We start from the raw sequence: 22,800 nt of genomic DNA on the forward strand, positions 1-22,800 counted from the left end.
CTCACAGTGACTATATGGCCACTTGGCAGATCCAGTCTTCTAATGTGTATTTGCCTTCAAATTGACTTATGACAATCTCATTAATTGCTTTGGGTTTTCTTAGCAAAGGAATACTTGGGAGGTCATTTTGCCAGTTTCTCCCCCTTAAATTAACCTACTGGATCTGGCATTCACTAGCACTTTCTTAGTACTCTGAGACAATACTGTAGCACTTGGGTTGGAAAAGGCAGCTGAGGAAAAGCTTATGAGTTCAAAGCCTTCGCTGTTATGCTGCACCAGCATGAAGTGAACTGAGCACATTAGATACAAACGCTGGTACAACTGGGCAAAAGCCAGAACCCATGCGTTGCTGCAGATGCCAATCCCCTGAGCCCTCTTGACTACTCCAATTACGTGTTGCTCCAGTTCACTTACTCCCTTCGCGTAAGCATACAAACTAAGAAGGAACAGCAACTTTGCCATGCCCTATTGAAGAATCCCTCTAAACTGGAAAATGCCATTGATATCACTGGATCAAATGACTGGGAACACAATATAGGATGAGCATATTCCATACTTTTTTATTGCACATCATTGAATGAGGTGGAGTCCCTCCATTGCACAGCTGCACCCTTTATAGTAAAAGACGCCAATTAGTTCGACACAAACTAAAAAACCTCATGCCAGAAACAAGCAATCGGGAAAGTATAACAAGTTGAAAGTCATGCTTCGGGATGGTGGCAACAGTCCTGCTCCGGGACGCCAATGCTATTTCTCCAAAGGTGCATAGTTCAACAGTTTCTCAATCAAATCCACATGCGAGAGAAGCATCCGCCGACAGCAGTAGCGCTTTAAGCCGAGCGCATCCAATGCGTCCCTAAAAGAGACAATGGAAAAATAAATACGACATATCTCTTAAAATGTTTGCCTTGGGACAGTGTGTGTGCTTGTATCTCTTCTCCCCATGTAGGGCTGCCAAGTTGTGCCTCCAAAAAGCATGATATGTAGAGATGAGCTTATAAATGCCTCCTCCTAGGCTGTGAAGAAGTTTCACCTACTACTTATAGTGACCTGCACGCCACATATGTAGACCATAGCAGCTTTCTATAGTAGACTTGCAGGCATACCAAATATACCCTTTCTTAGAGATATAGGACCAAAGCTGGATATGCACTGCAATATAAAATCCATATCTGCTTTGAACTGATTATATGGCAATGTATACTCATAATCCAGTCAAAGATGATAATGTGGATTATATGATTTGATAATCTGGATTATATGGTAGTGTGGACTCAGCCCAAGAGTGCATCTACACCAGGCATGGGCAAACTTCGGTCTTCCAGGTGTTTTGGACTTCAACTCCCACAATTCCTAACAGTCTGCTGGCTGTTTGGAATTATGGGAGTTGAAGTCCAAAACACCTGGAAGACCGAAGTTTGCCCATGCCTGGTGTAGATGCACTCTTGGGCTGAGTCCACACTACCACACGGAGGGCCGAAGTTTGCCCATGCCTTATCTACACTGTAGAAGTAATGCAGTTTGATACCACTTTAACTGCCATGGCTCAATGGCGTGGAATCCTGGGAGTTGTAATTTGTGTGGAACCAGCACTCTTTGGCAGAGAAAGCTAACAAACTTGCAAAACTGCAACTTCTATGATTCCAGTTTAAAGTGATGTCAAACTGCATTAATTCTACAGTGCAGATGCACTCCTAGATTCAGTCTATAGTATATCACACTAAAATGTGAACAGGAATCATTGATTCCTAACTGCCCCTGATGGCAGTGACTGGACTGTTAAATCAGTAAGAACGACTAAGAACATTCCCTGGGTTTGATATAAGTTGGGTCTGCTTCTTCTCGAAGCTGACAATCGTATAAGATTTTTATCAAAGGCCCTCCATGGACCCCACCTTCACCTGCAAACTCACCCTTCGGTATATTCAGCCTGCAAGAGGCCCAGGTAGGCTTCCCATTTGTTTCCCACGACTTTGCCACAAGTGAAGCATCGGACAGGGATGATCATTTTTCAGACAGCTTCGAATATCTTAGTATGGGACAAAGAGAGAAAATGTGAGATATTCAGACTTGTCTTTTCTTCCTATCATCCCTGCTTTGCTATCCAGACCCTCTTTACAAGCCAGCACAAGCAGGAGACATAGTGCCTCCAGGTGTTTTGGACTTCAACTCCCACCATTCCTAACAGCCTCAGGCCCCTTCCTTTCCCCCCTCAGCCGCTTAAGCTTAAGCGGCTGAGGGGGAAAAGGAAGGGGCCTGAGGCTGTTAGGAATGGTGGGAGTTGAAGTCCAAAACACCCGGCGGGCCAAACTTTGCCCTTACCTGTCCTATATGTATAGCCACAAACGACAGGTAAGAGTTAAATGAGGCATTGCTCTGTTCACCATAATTAAATTCTTCAGTAATAGTCTTATTATTACAGTGGGTCCTTGGTATCCCCTGGGGTTTGCGTCCTATATTCCCCATGTAGAACACAGCATTTGATATTTGTTATCGGTCTCCCATCCAAATACTAACCAGGGGTGACCCTGCTTAGCTTCCAAGATCAGAAGGGATAATAGGCCTTTAGGGATGTGTAGGCCAGTCCAACTGCTTAACTGTTGCTGTTGCTATTGTTGGTTGAGTGGGCTTATTACAAAAGACCCTCCTCATAAATGTACAGCAGAGTAACTTATTAGTAGCAGCGTGACCCAGCACCAGTAACCAAAAGTGATTAGAAGAACACACAGACCAATGTTTATCTCTTTCTTTGAAGGCACGTCTTTATAGCAAGATAATATGGTTGCACTATTTACAAAAAACAAGGTTTCCATAACACAAATAAAGTTCTTTATACTTTTTTCTTTGCTTCCACACTGTGCTTCTTTTTCATGAAGATAAACAACTTCGCTCTCACACAGCCTCCTCTCACAATGAACTTACACAGGAGCTTTACACACAATGTCATTCACGCAGGAGCTTCACACATGAGGCCTTCAACCTGGGGCTTCTCTCACACGGAAGCTTCTCACACCAGGCCGTCTCACGCTGAGGCCTACTTCACACTGAGGGCTACTTCACACTGAGGCGTTCTCACACACTGAGGCATTCTAAGCTACAGGCACACCTACTTATATTGAACTGCAGTTTTTGCTGAGTCATTGCATTAATTTAACCCTTTCAATGCTGACTCACATTTTTGTAATTATGTGTCATCCTTTCTGACCTATGGCAACCTTATTATGGGTCTTCTGCTGGGCTTCTTTCTCATGTACATAAACAGGTTCGCTTTCACAGTGCCTCCTCTCTCAACGAACTTACACAGGAGCTTCACACAGGAGCTTCACACACAGCATCCTTTGCAGTGGAGTTTCACACACAAGGCCTTTTAATCCTTTAGTACAGTGATCTTCAAGCTTTTTAAGTGGAGGGCCGATTCACAGTCCCTCGGACTGTTGGGGGCCCGGACTGTGATGAAATAGTCCAAAATTAGGATTGTTTTTGTGTGCCTTCAAGTCGTTTCAGTCTTAGGTCTACCCTAAGTCTAAAGTTTAGGACAGAGGCCAGGTCAATGACCTTGGAGGGCCTTAGTTTGGGGACTCCTGATCTGGACGATCTCATAAGACCATAGGAAAGCAAAGATACCTCCAAAGACCATCTAGATGGTCTCATAAGACCATAGGTAAGGAAAGGGACTTTCAAAGGCCATTTGATGATCTCATAAGACTATCAGAAGACCATAGAAAAGGAAAAGGACCCTCAAAGGCCATCTAGATGGTTTCATAAGACCATAGGTAAGGAAAGGGGGCCCCAAAGGCCATCTAAACGGTCTCATAGGACCATAGGTAAGGAAAGGGACCCTCAAAGGCCATCTAAACAGTCTCATAGGACCATAGGTAAGGAAAGTGACCGCCAAAAGCCATCTTGATGGTCGCATAAGGCCGTAGCTAAGCAAAGAGACCTTCAAAGACCATCTAGACCAGTGGTCCCCAAACTAAGGCCCGGGGGCCGGATGCGGCCCATCAAAGCCATTTATCCGGCCCCCACAGCACAAGGGCAGAAGGGGGTTGGGCTAAATGACCCAAGGGGTCTCTTCTTCTCTTACAACCATTATTATTATTATTATTATTATTATTATTATTATTATTATTAACATTGATTCTGGGTGGCTATCTGTCAGGGGTGCTTTGTTTGTGCTTTCGGTGCACAAAGGCAGAGGGGGATTGGACTCAATGGCTCAAAGGGTCTCTTCCAACCCTCTTTTTTGTTGTTGTTGTTGTTGTTGTTGTTATTATTATTATTATTATTATTATTATTTATTGCTCGGTGGCCAACTATAGTTCGGCCCTCCAACGGTCCGAAGGATCGTGAACTGGCCCCGTTTAAAAAGTTTGGGGACCCCTGATCCAGACGATCTCATAAGACCATCGGTAATGAAAGAGACCCCCAAAGACCATCTAGATGGTTTCATAAGACCATAGGTAAGGAAAGGGCACCTCAAAGGCCATCTAGATGATCTCATCAGGTCATCAGAAAACCATAGATAAGGAAAGGGACCCTCAAAGGCCATCTAGACGATATCATAAGACCATAGGTAAGCAAAGAGACCTCCAAAGACCAGATAGACTTAGGTCAACCCTAAGTCTAAAGTTTAGGACAGGGGCCAGGTAAATGACCTTGGAGGGCCTCATCCGGCCCACAGGCCTTAGTTTGGGGACCCCTGCTTTAGTGATTAACTCACATTTTTGTAATTAAAATTACTTAATTTTTAATATTTCTGACAGCTATATGCTTTCATCATTTCTAACCTATGGCGACCCTATTGTGGGTTTTCTTGACAAGAAGTGTTCAGAAGGTTTGCCTGAATTTCCTCTGCCTTTGAGGTTGAGAGAGTGTGACTTGCCCGAGATCTCTTAATACCTTGCATGGCTGAACAGACCAAAATCCACAAAGACAGCTTTTACCCATGACAACACCAGCTCGATTTTTTAAATCTCACCAACTGAGTTTCTGCTAGCATTGCAAAGGGCCATGAAAAAAAAATAACCAGGAAGACAGTATTCCAAGTCCTTGCCTATCTAACCCCAATGGGATATACATCTAGAGAAGCCAGAGGCTGTTTTGTTGCCTGCCTAAGTCTCCTCTGATTCCCTTATTTTGCTTTCTTTTGGTCAATTTCTCACCTTTTTTCTGCTTTTTACTCCTGCTCTCTTCCGGGAAAGCTCTCCAAACGTGGCCCAGCAGCGTGCCCGGCTGCTTGTTCGCGCTATCTCCCCATCTCACCACTCGAGGGCGCCAGAGAGCAACAGAGGCGCCGCAAAGGGCGGAGAAAGATGCGAGGCTGCTGCATCGACTCCGCCCCTTTCTCCGTAAGCAGTCCTTTAGTTGCCGTGGCAACGTCGAATGGAATCCTGGGACTTGTAGTCTTTGGAAGAGAAGTTAGCATTCTTAGCCAGAACGCTATAATGCCTCACTGAACTACAAGCGACAAAAATGTTGCTATGGCAATTAAAGTGGAATCGAAGTGCTACAACAGTGCAGTGTGGACAGGGTTCAAATTTCCTTGCTTTTGTCACTAATTCACTGGTCGATTCTCAGGCCCCTTCTACACTGCCATATAAAATCCAGATCATTTGCTTTGAACTGGATTATATGGCAGTGTAGACTCATATAATCAAGTTCAAAGCAGATAGTGTGGATTATTAATTTTGATAATCTGGATTATATGGCAGTGTAGACTCATATAATACAGTTCAAATAAAATAATCTAGATTATCATATTTGATAATCAGGATTATATGGCAGTGTAAACTCATACAATCCAGTTCAAAGCAGATAATGTTGATAGCCGTCGCCCCAGCCTTCAAATTGATTTAAAAAAAAACGCAGCAGAGAGTTCCATAGATTACTCTCCAAAAGAACGGAACGGGACCGCAACAGACTATTATTAAAAGACCTTTTTTCCTTCATTTTCCTCTTCCCTGAACTATGTAACAAATCCCCCCAATAAAAGTAGCATTTATTTTAACAGTAACACTCTCTATCTGGTTATTTTGTATCTCCCTCTGACTCCTTCCTTTTGCATGCGGTTTCTCTCCCTCCCGTCCTTTAACTCCGGCTGAGGTTCTCCGCCATAGATTAACATGGCGGACGATATAAATTGGCTCATATCTCTATCAAAATTACCCCTAGAACGCTCCTCTCTTAGACCTAACCCTTTCTAAGGCTCCTGACTCGAAGACAACCAGCAGAACCGGAATCGGTCCAGTTTTCGGCACCTCAACAGCTGACTGTCAAACGGGACCGACAGCTCCTTTCAAGCCAAGCTGCTGCTTTATCCCGGGTTTTCCTCTCCCCGCGACTCGCGGAATGGTTTTCCCTAGCCCCTTTCTGTGAATTGGGGATGGGGGGATCGCTCTCTCGCGGGGGAGACATAGTTCTCCAAGGACCCTCACCCTCTACAGCTGCCAGGGGGTGACGGACGGGTGCACTCCACGTTTCATGCATACTTTTGTGATTTTATGAAGAAGAAGAACACTCTTCCCCAGACCTACCCTTGGACTTATGGAATCCTATACTTCCAAAGACTACAACCCACATGTGCCCCTTCCCATGCCATCTCTATGAATTCCTTATGAACTCTTTCTCCTCATGTATTTGTGAATTTTCATATTCTATATGACTCACTGTTGTATGAATTTCAAATCGTTGGGCTAACTTCATGGATTGTGAAATCATGTTGCTTGAACCCCACTTCTATGTTGAATTCCCCAGATGTTGTGAACTTCGTTCTTATCAAATGTTTCCTATTACTTATATCGATTGTTTATGTCATTCATGATTCCCCTTTATGCAATGTCACCCACCTTTATGGATTCTCCTTTATTTTCTTGAAAGCTGCCTATCTGCCTATATGTATTTATACTCTTTGGGATCCCCGGAAAATATGTGTTTTTCCCAGCTGGGTTTATATTCCGACTTTATTTTTAATTTTCATTTTATCCCATATAATTGTCAGATCATGAAATCAAATGGGAAATATTATGACCCCAACCTGAACTCTAGCCCCATGACTCAGACCTCCCTTCCCAAAAACAAAAGGATAATCTGCCACAGTTTAATCCCATCTCATTCCGATCGCATGGACAATATAGGGCGAGTCACCAAACTAAAGGTGACTCGCCCCCAAGGCAAACATTGTCACATCTCAGGCCAGGACGCCGCAGGAAGGCACCCTGTGGGGCCGTCAATGATGGCTCATCACCACCCATCACCACTTCCCGTCTGACACCCCAAAGACATATCTAAAATCTGTGAACGTGACAGGACCCCGGACATCCTTGATGGGTGTCATTAATTCCTTTAGAAATAGGCTGGGCCAGAATTAATCAGATATTTCCTGTCCGGTCACCCCATTGTCTCAATAGCTCCCGCCTCCTCCTCTCTGATTGGCCCGAGAGGGGACAAAAAGCGGCTCCCCATTGGGCCAGCAGAGCAAGGCGGGAAACGAAAGCCCGCCTCGTTCAACCTCTCAGCCTATCCGCGATCAGATGGGCAGGGAAGCGGGGCGGGAGATTCAAAGGGCTGTCAGACCGAAACATTGTATAAATATGGCTTTATTTGAAACATATGTTACGCTAGTAGATTGAATGATCGCTATTAGCGTCCTTTTCAGCTGAATTGCTCAATAAAACTCCTTGGCGGATTTTCCTTCAACTTGGCGGACCTTCTTCATTCCAGGCTTCAGGTTGTATTGCGGCTTATATTCTTCTTTTGGCTTCGCCAAGGTCCGTTCCCTCAGGACCGGATCGGCTCTCTCCTTAAGGGGCCCGATCCCCCAGAAACGCGGTCGATAACAATGTGGATTATCTGCTTTAATAATATGGATTATATGGCAGTGTAGATTTATATAATCCAGTTCAAAGCAGACAATCTGGATTATCAATTTTGATAACCTGGATTATTTGGCAGTGTAGACTCATATAATCCAGTTCAAAGCAGATAATGTGGATTAACTGCTTTAATAATCTGAATTATATGACAATGTAGAAGGGGCCTCTCTGTGATCTGCCCCTCCCCAGATTATAGTTTTCTTAATTGCCTTAAATGGCTTTTAATTACTGTTTTTCAATATGAATATGAAGTCAAGATAGTGTTTATGGTATAGTATAATATGGGGTATAGTTTTGGACCTTTTTCTAATAATAACTCTCATGCAACCAGAAATTATATCAATGCCAGTCATCTGAGATCTAATGTAATTTGAATGATCATGGGACACAGTATGATCCCCACATAGTTGTGGAAACCCGTTGGGTGACTTTGAGCAAGTCACACTCTCTCAGCCTCAGAAGTAAGCCTCTGAATAAACCTTGCCAAGGAAAACCCATAAGAAGGCTAGCAAATGTTGGAGTAGAGCTGAAGGCGCATAACAATAATAACAATGTAAACAGAGAGATGTCTTAAGACACCCTTGAGGTTTAGTTTGGAGCTGAAATTGGCCAGAGTCTTTCAGAATCATGTGATGTTCCCATTTAATATGATAGTTTAAGCTTCTTATAATTAGCATGACCAAAAAGCACCCTTGGGCAGACCTCGAATTCATTGGGATGAACTACTTGGACAGAAATGGAAAAGAAAAGCACAGGATTTTACATTTTGGCACATGGTAGATCTGCATGAAGCCCAAAGGAGTGGATCTACAACAAATCGGATATGAATTAGTAGCTTTCAATTAGGGGACGAAATGTATGTTTTCATGGATTTGATGGGGGCCCTTCCAGACACGCCTTATATCCCAGGATTTGATCCCAGGTTTTCTGCTTTTAACTGGGTTATATGAGTCCCCACTGGCAGATAATCTGGGATAAGCAGATAATCTGGAATCAGATCCAGGGATAAAGGGTTGTGTAGATCCAGCCTGAGTTGTTAACTATGGCTGGATCTACACTGCCATATTATCCAGATTATCAAAGCAGATAATCCACATCATCTGCTTTGAAGCAGATTATATGAGCCCCCTTCTACACTGCCATATAAAATCCAGATTATCTGCCTTGAACTGGATTATATGGCACTGAAGACTCATATAATCTAGGCCCCTTCCACACAGTTGAATAAAATCCCACATTTTGTGTTTGAAGTGGAATATGTGTCAATGTGTACTCAGATAACCCAGTTCAAAGTAGATACTGTGGGATTTTTTACCTTGATATTCTGGGTTATATGGCTGTGTGGAAAGGCCCCCAGTTGAAAGAAGATAATCTGGATTATCTGTTTTGATAGTCTGGATAATATGTCAGTGTAGAAAGGGCCGAAAAGGAGCCTGTATTCTTTCGTTTTGACTTTCTTTAGGTGCAAAAATCAAGCATCTATCAATTTATATAGGTGTCAGTTTACTGGGGCCCCTTCTACTCTGCCATATAATCCAGATTATCAAATCAAATAATCCAGATTATCTGATTTTAACTGGATTATATGAGGGCCCTTTAACACAGCCATATAACCCAGAATATCAAGGCAAATAATCCACAATATTTGCATTTGAAACCCTTCCTACAAAATTTCCTCGCCATTTGATCCTCCTTCCAACTGCAATCAAAGACTCATAGTTTGGAGGGGATCACAAAGGTCATCCAGTCCAGCCCCTGTCATGGGGCCCTTCCACACAGCCCTATATCCCAGAATATCAAGGCAGAAAATCCCATAATATCTGCTTTGAACTGGGTTATCAGAATCCACACTCAGATAGTGTGGGATTTTCTGCCTTGATATTCTGGGATACAGGGCTGTGTGGAAGGGCCCATAGAGAACACACCATCAAAGTATTCCCGAGGCCTATTCTACAATGCTATATAATCCAGATTATCAAAGCAGATGCTCCACTGGATTATCTGAGTGCACACTGCCATATAATCCAGTTCAATGTGGATTGTATACACCTGCGTGGAAGGAGCCTGAGTCTACACTGCCATATAATAATAATAATAAATAAATAAAAAAATATATTATGTCTAGGCCATCCTACTGGGATCTACGCGCATCATCCGAAAATATATCACACAGTCCTAGACACTTGGGAAGTGTTCGACTTGTGATTTTGTGGTACAAAATCCAGCATATCTATCTTGTTTGCTGTGTCATACAATAATAATAATAATAATAATAATAATAATAATAATAATAATAATAATAATAATTTTATTTTTATACCCCGCCCCATCTCCCCGAGGGGACTCAGGGCGGCTTACATGGGGCCAGGGCCAGGCAACAAACAATATAAAACTCAAGAGTAGAAAACAAATCAAAAACAGATAAAATCACATATACCAATAAACAATAAACATACTTTGGTAAAAACCTGTGTTGGCTCCTAAAAGAGGAGTGGGCCAGAAAAGTGCAAATAGTGTACAATGCAAATTAGAAGAGAGGTAGGTACCAGGGACTATTATCCCATTAAAGTGCTGGAGAAGGTGAGCCTAGGGACAATGTACGGCTAAGGAGTAAAAATACTATAAAGTAAAATAGACAACAGGGTGATCCAAACTAAGGAAATCAGTCGCCATAATCAAGTCCAACACAGATAATCTGGATTTTATCTGGCAGCGTAGAAAAGGTCTGGGAATCTACTGAATTTGGAACCTATGTATATGTTAGGACAATATAGTTTTACTTCTTGATGCTACTACAGTAGAGTCTCACTTATCCAACACTCGCTTATCCAAAGTTCTGGATTATCCAACGCATTTTTGAGGTCAATGTTTTCAATACATTGTGATATTTTGGTGCTAAATTCGTAAATACAGTAGAGTCTCACTTATCCAAGCTAAACGGGCAGGCAGAAGCTTGGATAAGCGAATATCTTGGATAATAAGGAGGGATTAAGGAAAAGCCTATTAAACATCAAATTAGGTTGTGATTTTACAAATTAAGTGTTTAATTTGTAAAATCATAACCTGATTTGATGTTTAATAGGCTTTTCCTTAATCCCTCCTTATTATCCAAGATATTCGCTTATCCAACATTCTGCCGGCCTGTTTATGTTGGATAAGTGAGACTCTACTGTATTTCCATGGTGCATTTTATTCCTTTTGCAGGAGAAAGAAGAGAAAGAAGTCCCTCCCCTTGGAGCAGAGGCATGTAAAAACCCTGCTAATAGACAAATAAGTGATGCCACATGTCTGGGCTGTTTTGAGCAAAGAAGGGTCGGGGAATTGCTTGCTTTTCCAGACACAGATCAGAGGTTTTGGGGTCCAGGCCAGCTTGGGCCTCCCAATTCCCTCCCAGAGAAGTCTTTCCCCTCCTAGAGCCCCTTGGGCTCCTCCCCAGATCTGCAAAAAAGCCTCTGCCCCTTTCCTCCCCTCCCATTTCCTTCCCTCTGTCCCGTGCTGGAATTTGCTCCCTCCCTTCCCATCCTGCATCCCACAGCCAAGGAAAGGCTTGGAGGCCCCCAAGTGCCTGGGAAGGGGGCCTGCCCCACATCAAGGACTCCCCAGACCCGGGACCAAGGTGAGGGGTCTTCAGGATGGTTAAGGATGGGGAGGAGGGAGGGCTGCAAGGAACCAAGGGGGGTTTAGGAAGGAACAAGTCTGTGGGTAAGGAAGGAAGAAGATCAAAAATGGGTAGGAAGGGGTTCAAATTAGTGGGTGGGTTGGTTGGTTGGAAGGGGATCAAATGGGTGAGTGGGTGAGACCAAGGTAGGGTAGATAGGTTGGAACAGGCATGGGCAAACTTGGGCCCTCCAGGTGTTTTGGACTTCAACTCCCACAATTCCTAACAGCCGGTAGGCTGTTAGGAATTGTGGGAGTTGAAGTCCAAAACACCTGGAGGGCCCAAGTTTGCCCATGCCTGGGGCAGCCACAAAGTAAGTACCACTCCATTAATAGGAAATAACACTTTCAAACCAGGAACAGATTTTTTTACACATTTTGTTACATAGTGCAATGCTTGTTACCATTTAAAGAAGAATCAGACCATGACATCTGGAATCTTAAAATGATCTAGGCCCATAGTCAAATATGTTGCCTTGGAGCAGGGGTCCCCAAACTAAGGCCCGGGGGCCAGATGCGGCCCTCCAAGGTCATTTACCTGGCCCCCGCCCTCAGTTTTATAATATAATATTTTTATATCAGTTTTAATAGTATAATATATTGTAAATACATATAATATTGATAATAATATTATGTTATACAATATAATACTAATAATAATACCATATAATAATATTAATTATATGTTATATATTATGTATTATATAATTGTATAGTGGTATAGTTCAATATAGTACTATATAATGCTAATATTGTGCTATGCTAATAATATAATATATTGTATGTACATACAGCTGCTCTGAGTCCCCTTCAAGGTGAGAAGGGCGGTATATAAATGTCGCAAATAAATAAATAAATAAATATAAATGTAGTAAATAAATGCAGTAAATAAATAATTAATTTTAGACTTAGGCTCAGCCAAAGTCTGAAATGACTTGAAGGCACACAATAACAACAATCATGTTGGTTAAAATTGTTTTCATTTTTAAATATTGTATTGTTCTTTCGTTCTTGTTTTTGTTGTTGCATTACAAATAAGACATGTGCAGTATGCATAGGAATTTGTTTGTATTTTTTTTTTCAAATGATAATTCGGCCCCTCAACAGTCTGAAGGATTGTGGACCGGCCCTCTGCTTCAAAAATTTGAGGACCCCTGCCTTGGAGGATGGTGGAGTCTCCTTCTTTGGAGGTCTTTTATCAGGTCCCTTCTATGCTGCCATATAAAATCCAGATTATCGGGTTGCTGTGAGTTTTCTGAGCTGTATGCCCATGTTCCAGAAGCATTCTCTCCTGACGTTTCGCCCACATCTATGATAGGCATCCCCAGAGTTTGTGAGGTTTATTGGTAACTAGGTAAATGAGGTTTATATATACAGTAGAGTCTCACTTATCCAACACTCGCTTATCCAACATTCTGGATTATCCAATGCATTTTTGTAGTCAATGTTTTCAATACATTGTGATATTTTGGTGCTAAATTCGTAAATACAGTAATTACTATGTAGCATTACTGCGTATTGAACTGCTTTTTCTGTCAAATTTGTTGTATAACATGATGTTTTGGTGCTTAATTTGTAAAATCATAACCTAATTTGATGTTTAATAGGCTTCTCCTTAATCTCTCCTTATTATCCAACATATTTGCTTATCCAACGTTCTGCCGGCCCGTTTATGTTGGATAAGTGAGACTCTACAGTATCTGTGGAATGTCCAGGGTGGGAGAAAGAACTTTTGTCTGTCTGAAGCAAGTGTGAATGTTACAATTGGCCATCTTGATTAGCATTGAATAGCCTTGCAGCTTCAAAATCTGTCTGCTTCTTGCCTGGGGATTCTTTGTTGGGAGGTGTTAGCTGGCCCAGGTTATCTGGTTTAAACTGGTTGATATGGCAGTGTAGACTCAGATAATCAAGGTCAAAGCAAATAATGTGGATTATCTGCTTTGATAACCTGGATTACATGTCAGTGTAGAAGGGTCCTCAGACATACTTTGGACTGTGTGTTCTCCATGGCAGGGGTTGGACTGGATGGCCTTTGTGGTCCCTTCCAAACTATGAATCTATGATTGCAGTAGGATGGAGGATCAAATGGTGGGGAGGTTGTATGAAGGGGTTCAAGTGGGAATGTGTTTGGTAGGTAAGAGTTTAAATGGGTGGGTGGATACAAAGGGGGTCAAATGGGGGGGGGGATTAGGAAGGGATTCAAAGGGAAGGAATTAAATGGCAGGATTAAGTGGATAGGAAGGAGTTCAGATATTTTCATGAGTAGGAAGAAGTTAAAATATATGGGTAGGAAGGGGTTTAAATGGTGGATAAGTGCTAGAGCAGGCATGGGTAAACTTTGGCCCTCCAGGTGTTTTGGACTTCAACTCCCACAATTCCTAACAGCCTACCGGCTGTTAGGAATTGTGGGAGTTGAAGTCCAAAACACCTGGAGGGCCAAAGTTTACCCATGCCTGTGCTAGAGGGTTCATACTGGAAGAGAGGTGTATAGGAAAGTATTCAAACAAGAAGGAGGTTGGGTAGCAAGGAGTTATTGTCCTAAAGATTCCCCTCTCCTGCCCCATAGAATTGATCCTGATCCAGGTCCCTTGTGTACAAACTGTTAAATGGAGGGGCGTGCATTTGGCAGCTGGAAGCCCTTTTCCTCTAGAGGTGTGTGACTTTGTTCAAGACAAAAGATTTACTTCCCCGTTATGAGAAATCTATTTAAAAATAACGCTTTGCAGATTTGTGTAGTTGATTGAGCATAGGAAATACATCTTTGCCCAGGGCCATTGAAATAAATGGCAAAGTTCCTAAAAGGGAGGAGACTAGAAAAGTAAGAGTTAGATATAAAAACTGGTCATTTTTTCATACAGTATTGGCTATAAGTGTGGGATAGACATGCCCCATCCTTTCTCACACACACCCCATACCCTCCCCGACCCCTATGATGACAGGAAGTGGGTAATCCTAGGGAAATGTGTAATTCGTCCTTGGTGGTGTGGTTTGAAAGCACTGGGATGCTAACAACTCTGTTATTGAGAGGGAGGGCCATAAAGAACAAACATTTAGTGCCCAGCTGTTGCCAACGGGTCAAGACTTTGGGGCAGGAGCTTGGCATCCGATTAAGCAAAATGAGCTTAATGAGGAAATTAAACATATCTGGAGGCTCAACGTACCACATTTTGGAAGAAACATAATGCTTGTTGCCTTTTAAAGAGAGGTCAGACTGTGACATCCGGAATCTAAAAAATGACCTAATGTTCCATGGTCAAATAGATTGCCTTGGAGGATAGTGGATTCTCCTTCTGTGAAGGTCTTTTTATCAAAAATGGATGAATGCCTCTCAGGAATACTTTGACAGTGTGTTCTCCATCGCAGGGGTTGGACTGGATAGCCTTTGTGGTCCCTTCCAAACTATGAATCTTTGATTGCAGTACTAGACATTCCTTTTGTTTTTAATTTCCCCCTCTCTTCAGAAATAAGTTATGTCTTGGCTGCTCGTATATGCCTTTATCTGCGCAGAATAAAATGTGTATTATATTAGTTCCAGGTGTATGTGTGTGTATGTTTTAGATAACAACGTAATTTTAGTTATTGCAAGAAACAGACTGGCAAAACCAGCTTTGCGAATGCCTTTTCCTAAAAAAATCCATGGGTTTGTCATGCGATGACAGGCGACAAAGAAACAAATAAACAAACAACCAAGTACAGTAGAGTCTCACTTATCCAACATAAACGGGCTGGCAGAACGTTGGATAAGCGAATATGTTGGATAATAAGGAGAGGTTAAGGAGAAGCCTTTTAAACACCAAATTAGGTTATGATTTTACAAATTAAGCACCAAAACATCATGTTATACAACAGATTTGACAGAAAAAGTAGTTCAATATGCAGTAATGCTACATAGTAATTACGAATTTAGCACCAAAATATCACGATGTATTGAAAACATTGACTACAAAAATGCGTTGGATAATCCAGAACGTTGGATAAGTGAGACTCTACTGTAATTAAATATTGGTTTCATCCCAATTTGAAGAGAGAACATTATATTTCTTGTTTAACATTCTAGTCCTGTTTCATACTTATGCCTCTTCTACACTGCCATATAAATTCCAGATTGTCTAATTATGGCAGATTATATGGCAGCGTAGGCTAATATTATTTATTTATTTATTTATTTGCAGCATTTATAACTCTCTAAGGCTCCTTCTACACTTCCAGATTATCTGCTTTGAACTGGATTATCTGGTGGTGTAGACTCATATAATCCAGTTCAAAGCAGATAGTGTGGATTATCTGTTTTGATAATCTGAATTATATGGCAGTGTATAAGGGGCCTCAGCAGTTCCTCATAAAACTTGCTTTGCAGATCTTTGGTATTTTTAAATCAGCCTCCTCCAGACATAATCCATCTTGTCAATATCCTTCCTAAACTATAATGTTCAGAAATAGACCCAGAATTCCTGGTGATATCTGGATACTCTACTCCTCTTGATGCAGCCTTGAACTACCTTGTCTTTTTTTGATGCCACGTCATGCTGTTGGTTTATGTCCACAGTGGAATACTGTACTGCTTTCAAGCCATATATCACTCATCCTATATTTGCGCATTTTCTAACCCTACATTTATTCCTGGTAAAATTCATTGTGCTGTTGCCATCTATGAAATGTTGGAAGGTTTGGATCCTGGATTGCTTGTGATTCTCTGTGAAATGTGTTTGAATGTATTTTTTAGTGTAATATGTGAAAACTCCCAGTCACTGAGTGTTGTTTATTATTGTTGTTGTTATTATTGCTATTATTATTATTGTTGTTATTCTTATTCTTATTATTTTGCTTCCATGTCTGATTAGAAATATATCCATCATGGGGGTCAGCCATGGCTGTTTGCTCTGCGTTAAAGTGAAAATGTTTGTCTTCAATCTCATCTTCTGGGTGAGTTACAGTGGGCCCCCATTGTGAAGAGAATATGAACTATATGCTAGCCAAATTTGTGCGTCAGATAGTCTTTCAGAACAATAGGTCATTCACAGTCCCAGGATTTTTAATGAACAGGTAAAGGTAAAGGTTTTCCCCTGACATTAAGTCTAGTCGTGTCTGACTGTGGGGGTTGGTGCTCATCTCAATTTCTAAGCCGAAGAGCCGGTGCTGTCCATAGACACCTCCAAGGTCATCTGGCTGGCATGATTGCATGGAATGCCGTTACCTTCCCGTCGGAGTGGTACCTATTGATCTACTCACATTGGCATGTTTTCGAACTTCTAGGTTGGCAGAAGCTGGGGCTAACAACGGGGAGCTCACCCCGTTCCCTGGATTCGAACTGCTAACCTTTCAGTCAGAAAGTTCAGCAGCTCAGCGGTTTAACCCGCTATACAAAAACCTATCTTGCAGGGTTCTGGCGAGACTGAATGAGGTAGAAAATGTATTTGCTACCCAAATTCTATCATGAAAAGTAAAAACCTAAAACATGTTCTCTTCTCCCAATTGTTTGCTGAGCTGTCATTGAATATTAATCAGTCAATTGCTTGTAGGTCTGTGTACAATAGAAATCCAAGGGCAACTTCAGTAACAGAAATAAAAGCTTAATTTTATTACACAATTTTTTTGCACAGTACCTACAGACACAAAGACATGATTGGAATAGAAGGAATTTAAGCGGAGTTTGGTCTTGAGTTTGCAAGAGCCATTAGCTTTATAAAAGAACTGCTCCAGATAAAGATGAAAATGATAGAAACTGTTTTTATTTGGCACAGCTGTCTATATGTGTTTAATTCTCTTTTAGGATGGCATTGCTTATAGAAACTGTGCTGGTCAGATCCTGTGCTGGTTCAGAGGCATAAGAAGAAGGGGATGATAGGCTTCTGCACTGCCTGGCTTACACATGCTGACTTTCTCTCTGCCTCTCCTCTAGCTGGGTGGCTGTGGGGTCCTCGGCGTGGGAGTCTGGCTGGCCGTTTCCCAGGGCCGCTTTGCCACCTTATCGTTCTCCTTCCCATCGTTGTCAGCCGCTGGCTTCTTCATGGCAACTGGGGCGATCATCATGGTCGTGGGCTTCCTTGGATGCTTGGGGGCAGCCACAGAGCACCGCTGCCTCTTGCTCACAGTAAGTAGTAACTCTCTATGGAATTGATGTGTTTTCAAAGAAGGAGCTGTGTTAGGGTACATCTATACTGTTGATTTAACACAGTTTGATGCCACTCTGATTGCCATGGCGGATATATGGTGGATATATTTCTATGTGTGTGGGTGAATTGGACTCAAGGTGGGCAATAGTTACAGAAATGTTATGTGAAAACTTTGGCAAGTATTAGCAAGAGACACTAGTGAATACAGAATGTCTTGATGACTTACATTCATAATCTATTTGAAAAGCCACGGTAGGGAATAGGAATACTATTGGTTCAGGGATGTCCAGTCTGCATGTGAACACAAATTCTAAGCTCTATGCTTTACCTGTCTCTCTCCATCCCAGTTTTTTGTGGTGCTCTCCACTCTCTTCCTCCTTGAGCTGGTTGGATTGCTGATTTTTGTCACTTGTAGAGACAAGGTAAGACCTTTAGTTGTATAGATAGGAGGGACAAATAGCGTGGGACTGATAATGTTAAACAAGATAGCCAGAGGTTTCTCTATCTTGGGGGAAGGATAAGCAAAAAGAAATTGATTCAGAAGGTGGCATGCCTTGAATGCATGGCATGAGAAAGAGTCCTTTGCACGAATCCGATCAATCATTTCCACACTTTAAACAGCAAGAAAACTGCAACTCAAATTGTGTGTATTAATGACTTGGGTTTCCTTTAAAGAGCTGCAGCACACAGGGATTTTAGCAAGGTCCGTCAAACACATTTCGATGCCTGAAGTCGGACTGCATATAATGCTACTCCCTTTATGAAATCAAGTGGTTTGGGCCATAATCCTGTGTCAGTTTAACTAAGAAACTTCTCCCACCCCTCAAACCTGATGGAAACATAATTCAATACAACCTTACATTTGTTATATAGTAGGTCCACAGTATCAGCCGGGGTTTAGTTTTAGGACCTGTCATGAATAACAAAATATGTGGATGCCCCAAATCCATTATGGATTTTACATGCTGGTATGCTGCAAGCCACCTCGAGTCTGTGTTGCTGAGAAAGGCAGGGTAGAAATACCCCAAATACATAAATAAAGCATATACAATGCCACAGTAAAAAGAAAGGGAAACCGCTATGTGAAGAGTTTAATGTTTAGTGATCATCATAAGGACTGGGAACTTTGGATTATTCTAACTCAGGCATGGACAAACTTTGCCCCTCTGTGTTTTGGACATCAACTCCCACAATTCCTAACAGTCTACCATCTGTTAGGAATTGAAGTCCAAAACACCTGGAGGGCTGAAGTTTGCCCATGCCTGTTCTAACTTCTTGCACTGCTCCATTCAATGTCTTTTTTGAATCTTTTGTCTAGTTTGACAAATATGCCCAGTCTAACCTAAAGGAAGGTCTTAAGCTGTATGACACAGATGACAACTTGGGGTTAACCAAAGCTTGGAACCACGTCCAGAATGAGGTGAGTGTCAAACAATTATTTTAAGAATGGTAAGGAATGGCAGGTGGGGTGTTGATTTTTCTCACATCTCCACTTGATGTCTCTCTTTGCTTTCCAGTTCCGTTGCTGTGGTGTTCAGAGTTACACGGACTGGTTTGAGGTGCGCAACCAGACGTGGGTCCCTCTGTCCTGCTGCTTACAGCAAAGCGACACTTGCCAAGAGGACAGCACCAGCTGGTGGAAAGAGGTGAGAGAAAGACAGCAAGGGCTGGCTTTGCGAGAGAAGGAGGAATCCACACATTCTGCCCTTCCCATGAAGCTCAGGCAGAATCAAGCTGCGGTACCTTCTTCTAGTGTGTTATTATGTTTATTTATACTCAATTTTTTCTCTCCATAAATGAGACTCAAAGTGGCTGTATATGTGTTATTCCTCATTCATAACTTTTGAAAGCTTGACCACACTTTGATCCTGCTTGGCCTCTCACATGTTTTAGTTCTCATCTGTGAAATGTTGCCAGGTATGCTAGACTGCTATGGTTTCCAAACTAGTATTCTCACCAAGGTAGCCATTTGTTGTTGTTGAAAGTACAGCCCTCACTGAAATATTGAGCTGAGAAGAAAAGGGATCCCATTTTGCCTGAACAAGAAGTCTTTGATTGCCTTTGACTGGGAACTGCATATTTCCACCTTCCATCCTTACTGACACCTGCATTAAAAGCCATTGTACAGCTAAATAATTTTAGATTATGAATTTAACGATCTTACTAGTTGGAAATTGCTTTGGTGAAGCACAACATTAATGCTTCTCTGCAACCAAACTCCTATTTATGCTTTACAACTGCTTCCAAATTCGTTATGTCAGAACATAAGACTGATTTTGATTACTGCTCTAGAATGATTTTTAAAAATAGGTTGATTCTCCTTTTGAATTTCAAAATTCTAGTTTTATTCCTGTGTTTTCTATGAGACGTGTATTTCAGATTTTTTTAATGTGTCAGAAGCGACTTGAGAACATCCTGCAAGTCGCTTCTGGTGTGAGAGAATTGGCCGTTTACAGAGACGTTGCCCAGGGGACGCCCGGATGTGTTAGCTGGCAGTCTTCTCTCATGTCCCCACAAGCTAGAGCTGACAGATGGGAGCTCACCCAGTCTCGCAGATTCAAACTGTCAACCTTCAGCTCTACAAACCAACCTTCAGGCCAGCAGGCCAGCCGACACAAGGGTTTAACCCATTGTTCCATTGCAGCTCTGTATTTCAGATGTCTTAATTTCATTATGAGCACTTGAACATTTATGTTTATATTTAGAATGGACAAAGGTAGAAAGCAAGGATATACATATGCAGAAATTTTAGGGAAAATATTAAGGCTGTACTGTGGGTACATACTGTACTCAATTTTCTCTCCTTCCTCTTTTTTTAAAATCCCGAAATACTGACAAACATAATGAAAATAGTACTATTTGTGTAACCAGACTGAATTATAATCTAACAGTTAAGGTTTTCTGCAGTAGAAACTACTGAAACTGCACGTAATGCATGGACTTGATCTTCCATACCTTCTGACCATTTCTGCAGTTTGACTTGTGTTTATTTTGTGTACGATTCCCTGCAGCCCTGTTATGAGAAGGTGAAACTCTGGTTAGGAGAGAACATTTCTGCAATGGGCATCTTTGCTGCCTGCATCATCGTTGTCCAGGTGAGATGGTCGGCTTGTTGCTAAGGACCAATTCAGCCATGTTTACATCTCTTTACACAATTCACCTGCTTTTGATATTGATAGGAAGGGAGAAGAAGCTATTCTATAGTAACTCAGGGGCCTGTAATTTAAGGCAAAAGAATAATAAAAAACAGAGGGTTGATGACCTGAAGATTCATTAAGCATTGCTTGAAGGGATTTACTAAGCATAGATCACACCGTTCAAAGTTTATCACTGCTGTCTTTAAATGGGGAAATTGTGGCATCCAGATTTCTTGGACTGTACATATAGCAGCCCTTTAGGCAGCACAATCAATGAGGAGTAATGTGTGGATGGGATCATGCAAGGAAGGTAGACTTTTTACAGTAATCCCCATCTCATCTCCATTCAGACATTAGTTGGGAAGCAGAATGGAAAGACGGGTGGTGGATTCACATGTCTCCGGGGCTGTTTGCAGTGGCAGAGCACATGCTTACATGCCTAGGAAGCTGTACCACTTCTAAGTTGGGTAATCTTTAGAGTCCTGGTGGCGAAGTGCATTAAAGTACTGAGCTGGAGACCAAACAGTCCCAAGTTCAAACCCCGGGAGTGGCGTGAGCGGCCGCTGTTAGCTCCAGCTCCTGCCAACCTAGCAGTTCGAAAACATGCCAATGTGAGTAGATCAATAGGTACCGCTCCGGCGGGAAGGTAATGGCGCTCCATGCAGTCATGCTGGCCACATGACCTTGGAGGTGTCTATGGACAACGCCAGCTCTTCGGCTTAGAAATGGAGATGAGCACCAACCCCCAGAGTCAGACATGACTGGACTGAACGTCAGGGAAAACCTTTACCTTTTAATCTTGTCTTCATGGCTCATTAGTTACTTTCCAGTTTTCTTCACCCCATTTAAGAATCCTGTGGTGGATCTTTTATTTGCAAAGCTGTGATCTATCACAGAGCTACTGCCAGTGTAGGCAATACTAGACTAGATGGTGAACTGCGATCTGGCAATTTCATGTTCCCCAGATGATGGCACTACGGCACCACTGACCAAGGACTGTCTTGTCTTTTCTGTCATTTTTAGAGGCACGGAGACAGGACAGAGTTGGACATTTTCAGAGTGGGGACTTTTGAGATGTCATGATAACGTGAACTAGGGAGTCAACCCTACTGCTTTCAGCCTAATATATCACTCCTCTCCCTCCCAACAGGTCTTGGGCATTGTGTTCTCCATGCTGATGTACTGCCAGGTTCGGAGAGCAGAGAAGTACTATGACTGAACCCCTCTGAGCTACTCCTTGTAGCTCAGGGACATAAGTAAAGGTTTTTCATTCGAAGGAGCTACTTTGCTTTCTCCACTCAGCCCCTTTCTTCTCATCTTTCAAGACGTTCCCTTCCCATGCTATTTACAGACAGAATGTGTTACCTGCTAAGAAGTATTTTCACCCCAGGATAGTCCCCCCTCTCCCCTCTATTACTTTTTTAAAATTCCCTGTATCTCTTTTTAACCATTGAGGCTCCCCTCCCTTTCAAACTTTATCCTATATAGGTCCCCCCCCCCCAATATCTTTTATCATAATCTCTCTCTCCTAACTCTGCTGCTTTTGTATATAACAGAACTATACCAAGTACAAATAAACACCTTATAATCACAATCCTCTTCCTGCTGTGTATCTGTACTTTTTGGTTATGACTAATTTCCTTTTAAAGGGGACTTTACCCCCACTATTATCTTTCCTTTAAAAAAAAAAGGAACCCTTGAGCAGAAATCCTTTCATTTAGATACCGAGACCTAGAAGAACTCTTCCTATTAACTAGCCATTATTCATCTCCTCAAAATTAATTGCATGAGTGATTGTCAATAAAGTAATCAAGATGTTGGGGATACAAAAATAGGAGAAAAGAGATAAAACTGCTCTCTTCACATCATTTCTATTTGGTAGATTTCACATGCCTGCAGGCACAACGGGAGTCCGTAGAGCAGAGCTTGGAAATGTTACTTTTTGGGCTAAGATCTTCCAAAAAGCACAGCCACAGGCAACAATCAGCTGTAGAGCCAAAAAGTACTTTTCCAATAGGACAA

The 22,800-nt window shown here is 42.1% G+C and overlaps 2 protein-coding genes across 2 annotated transcripts; one reads left to right on the top strand and one right to left on the bottom strand.

Annotated features, from left to right (window-relative positions):
• Positions 1-535: 535 nt before the first annotated feature.
• On the bottom strand, positions 536-5,322 carry LOC134299887 (DNA-directed RNA polymerases I, II, and III subunit RPABC5-like). Its single transcript, XM_062983945.1, has 3 exons — positions 5,163-5,322; positions 1,914-2,029; positions 536-856 (listed from the first exon to the last, which is right to left on the bottom strand). The coding sequence occupies exons 2-3, from the start codon at positions 2,006-2,008 to the stop codon at positions 748-750; spliced, it is 204 nt and encodes a 67-aa protein (XP_062840015.1). The 5' UTR covers positions 2,009-2,029; positions 5,163-5,322; the 3' UTR covers positions 536-747.
• A 6,014-nt stretch (positions 5,323-11,336) lies between these two features.
• On the top strand, positions 11,337-22,372 carry LOC100557727 (tetraspanin-4). Its single transcript, XM_062957268.1, has 8 exons — positions 11,337-11,487; positions 16,370-16,451; positions 17,428-17,619; positions 17,989-18,063; positions 18,960-19,061; positions 19,159-19,287; positions 20,653-20,736; positions 21,929-22,372. Exons 2-8 carry the CDS (start codon positions 16,383-16,385, stop codon positions 21,995-21,997), a joined length of 720 nt encoding a protein of 239 aa, XP_062813338.1. The 5' UTR covers positions 11,337-11,487; positions 16,370-16,382; the 3' UTR covers positions 21,998-22,372.
• Positions 22,373-22,800: the final 428 nt, after the last annotated feature.

The sequence above is a fragment of the Anolis carolinensis genome, chromosome 6 (assembly GCF_035594765.1).
Source record: "Anolis carolinensis isolate JA03-04 chromosome 6, rAnoCar3.1.pri, whole genome shotgun sequence".
Lineage (NCBI taxonomy): Eukaryota > Metazoa > Chordata > Lepidosauria > Squamata > Dactyloidae > Anolis > Anolis carolinensis.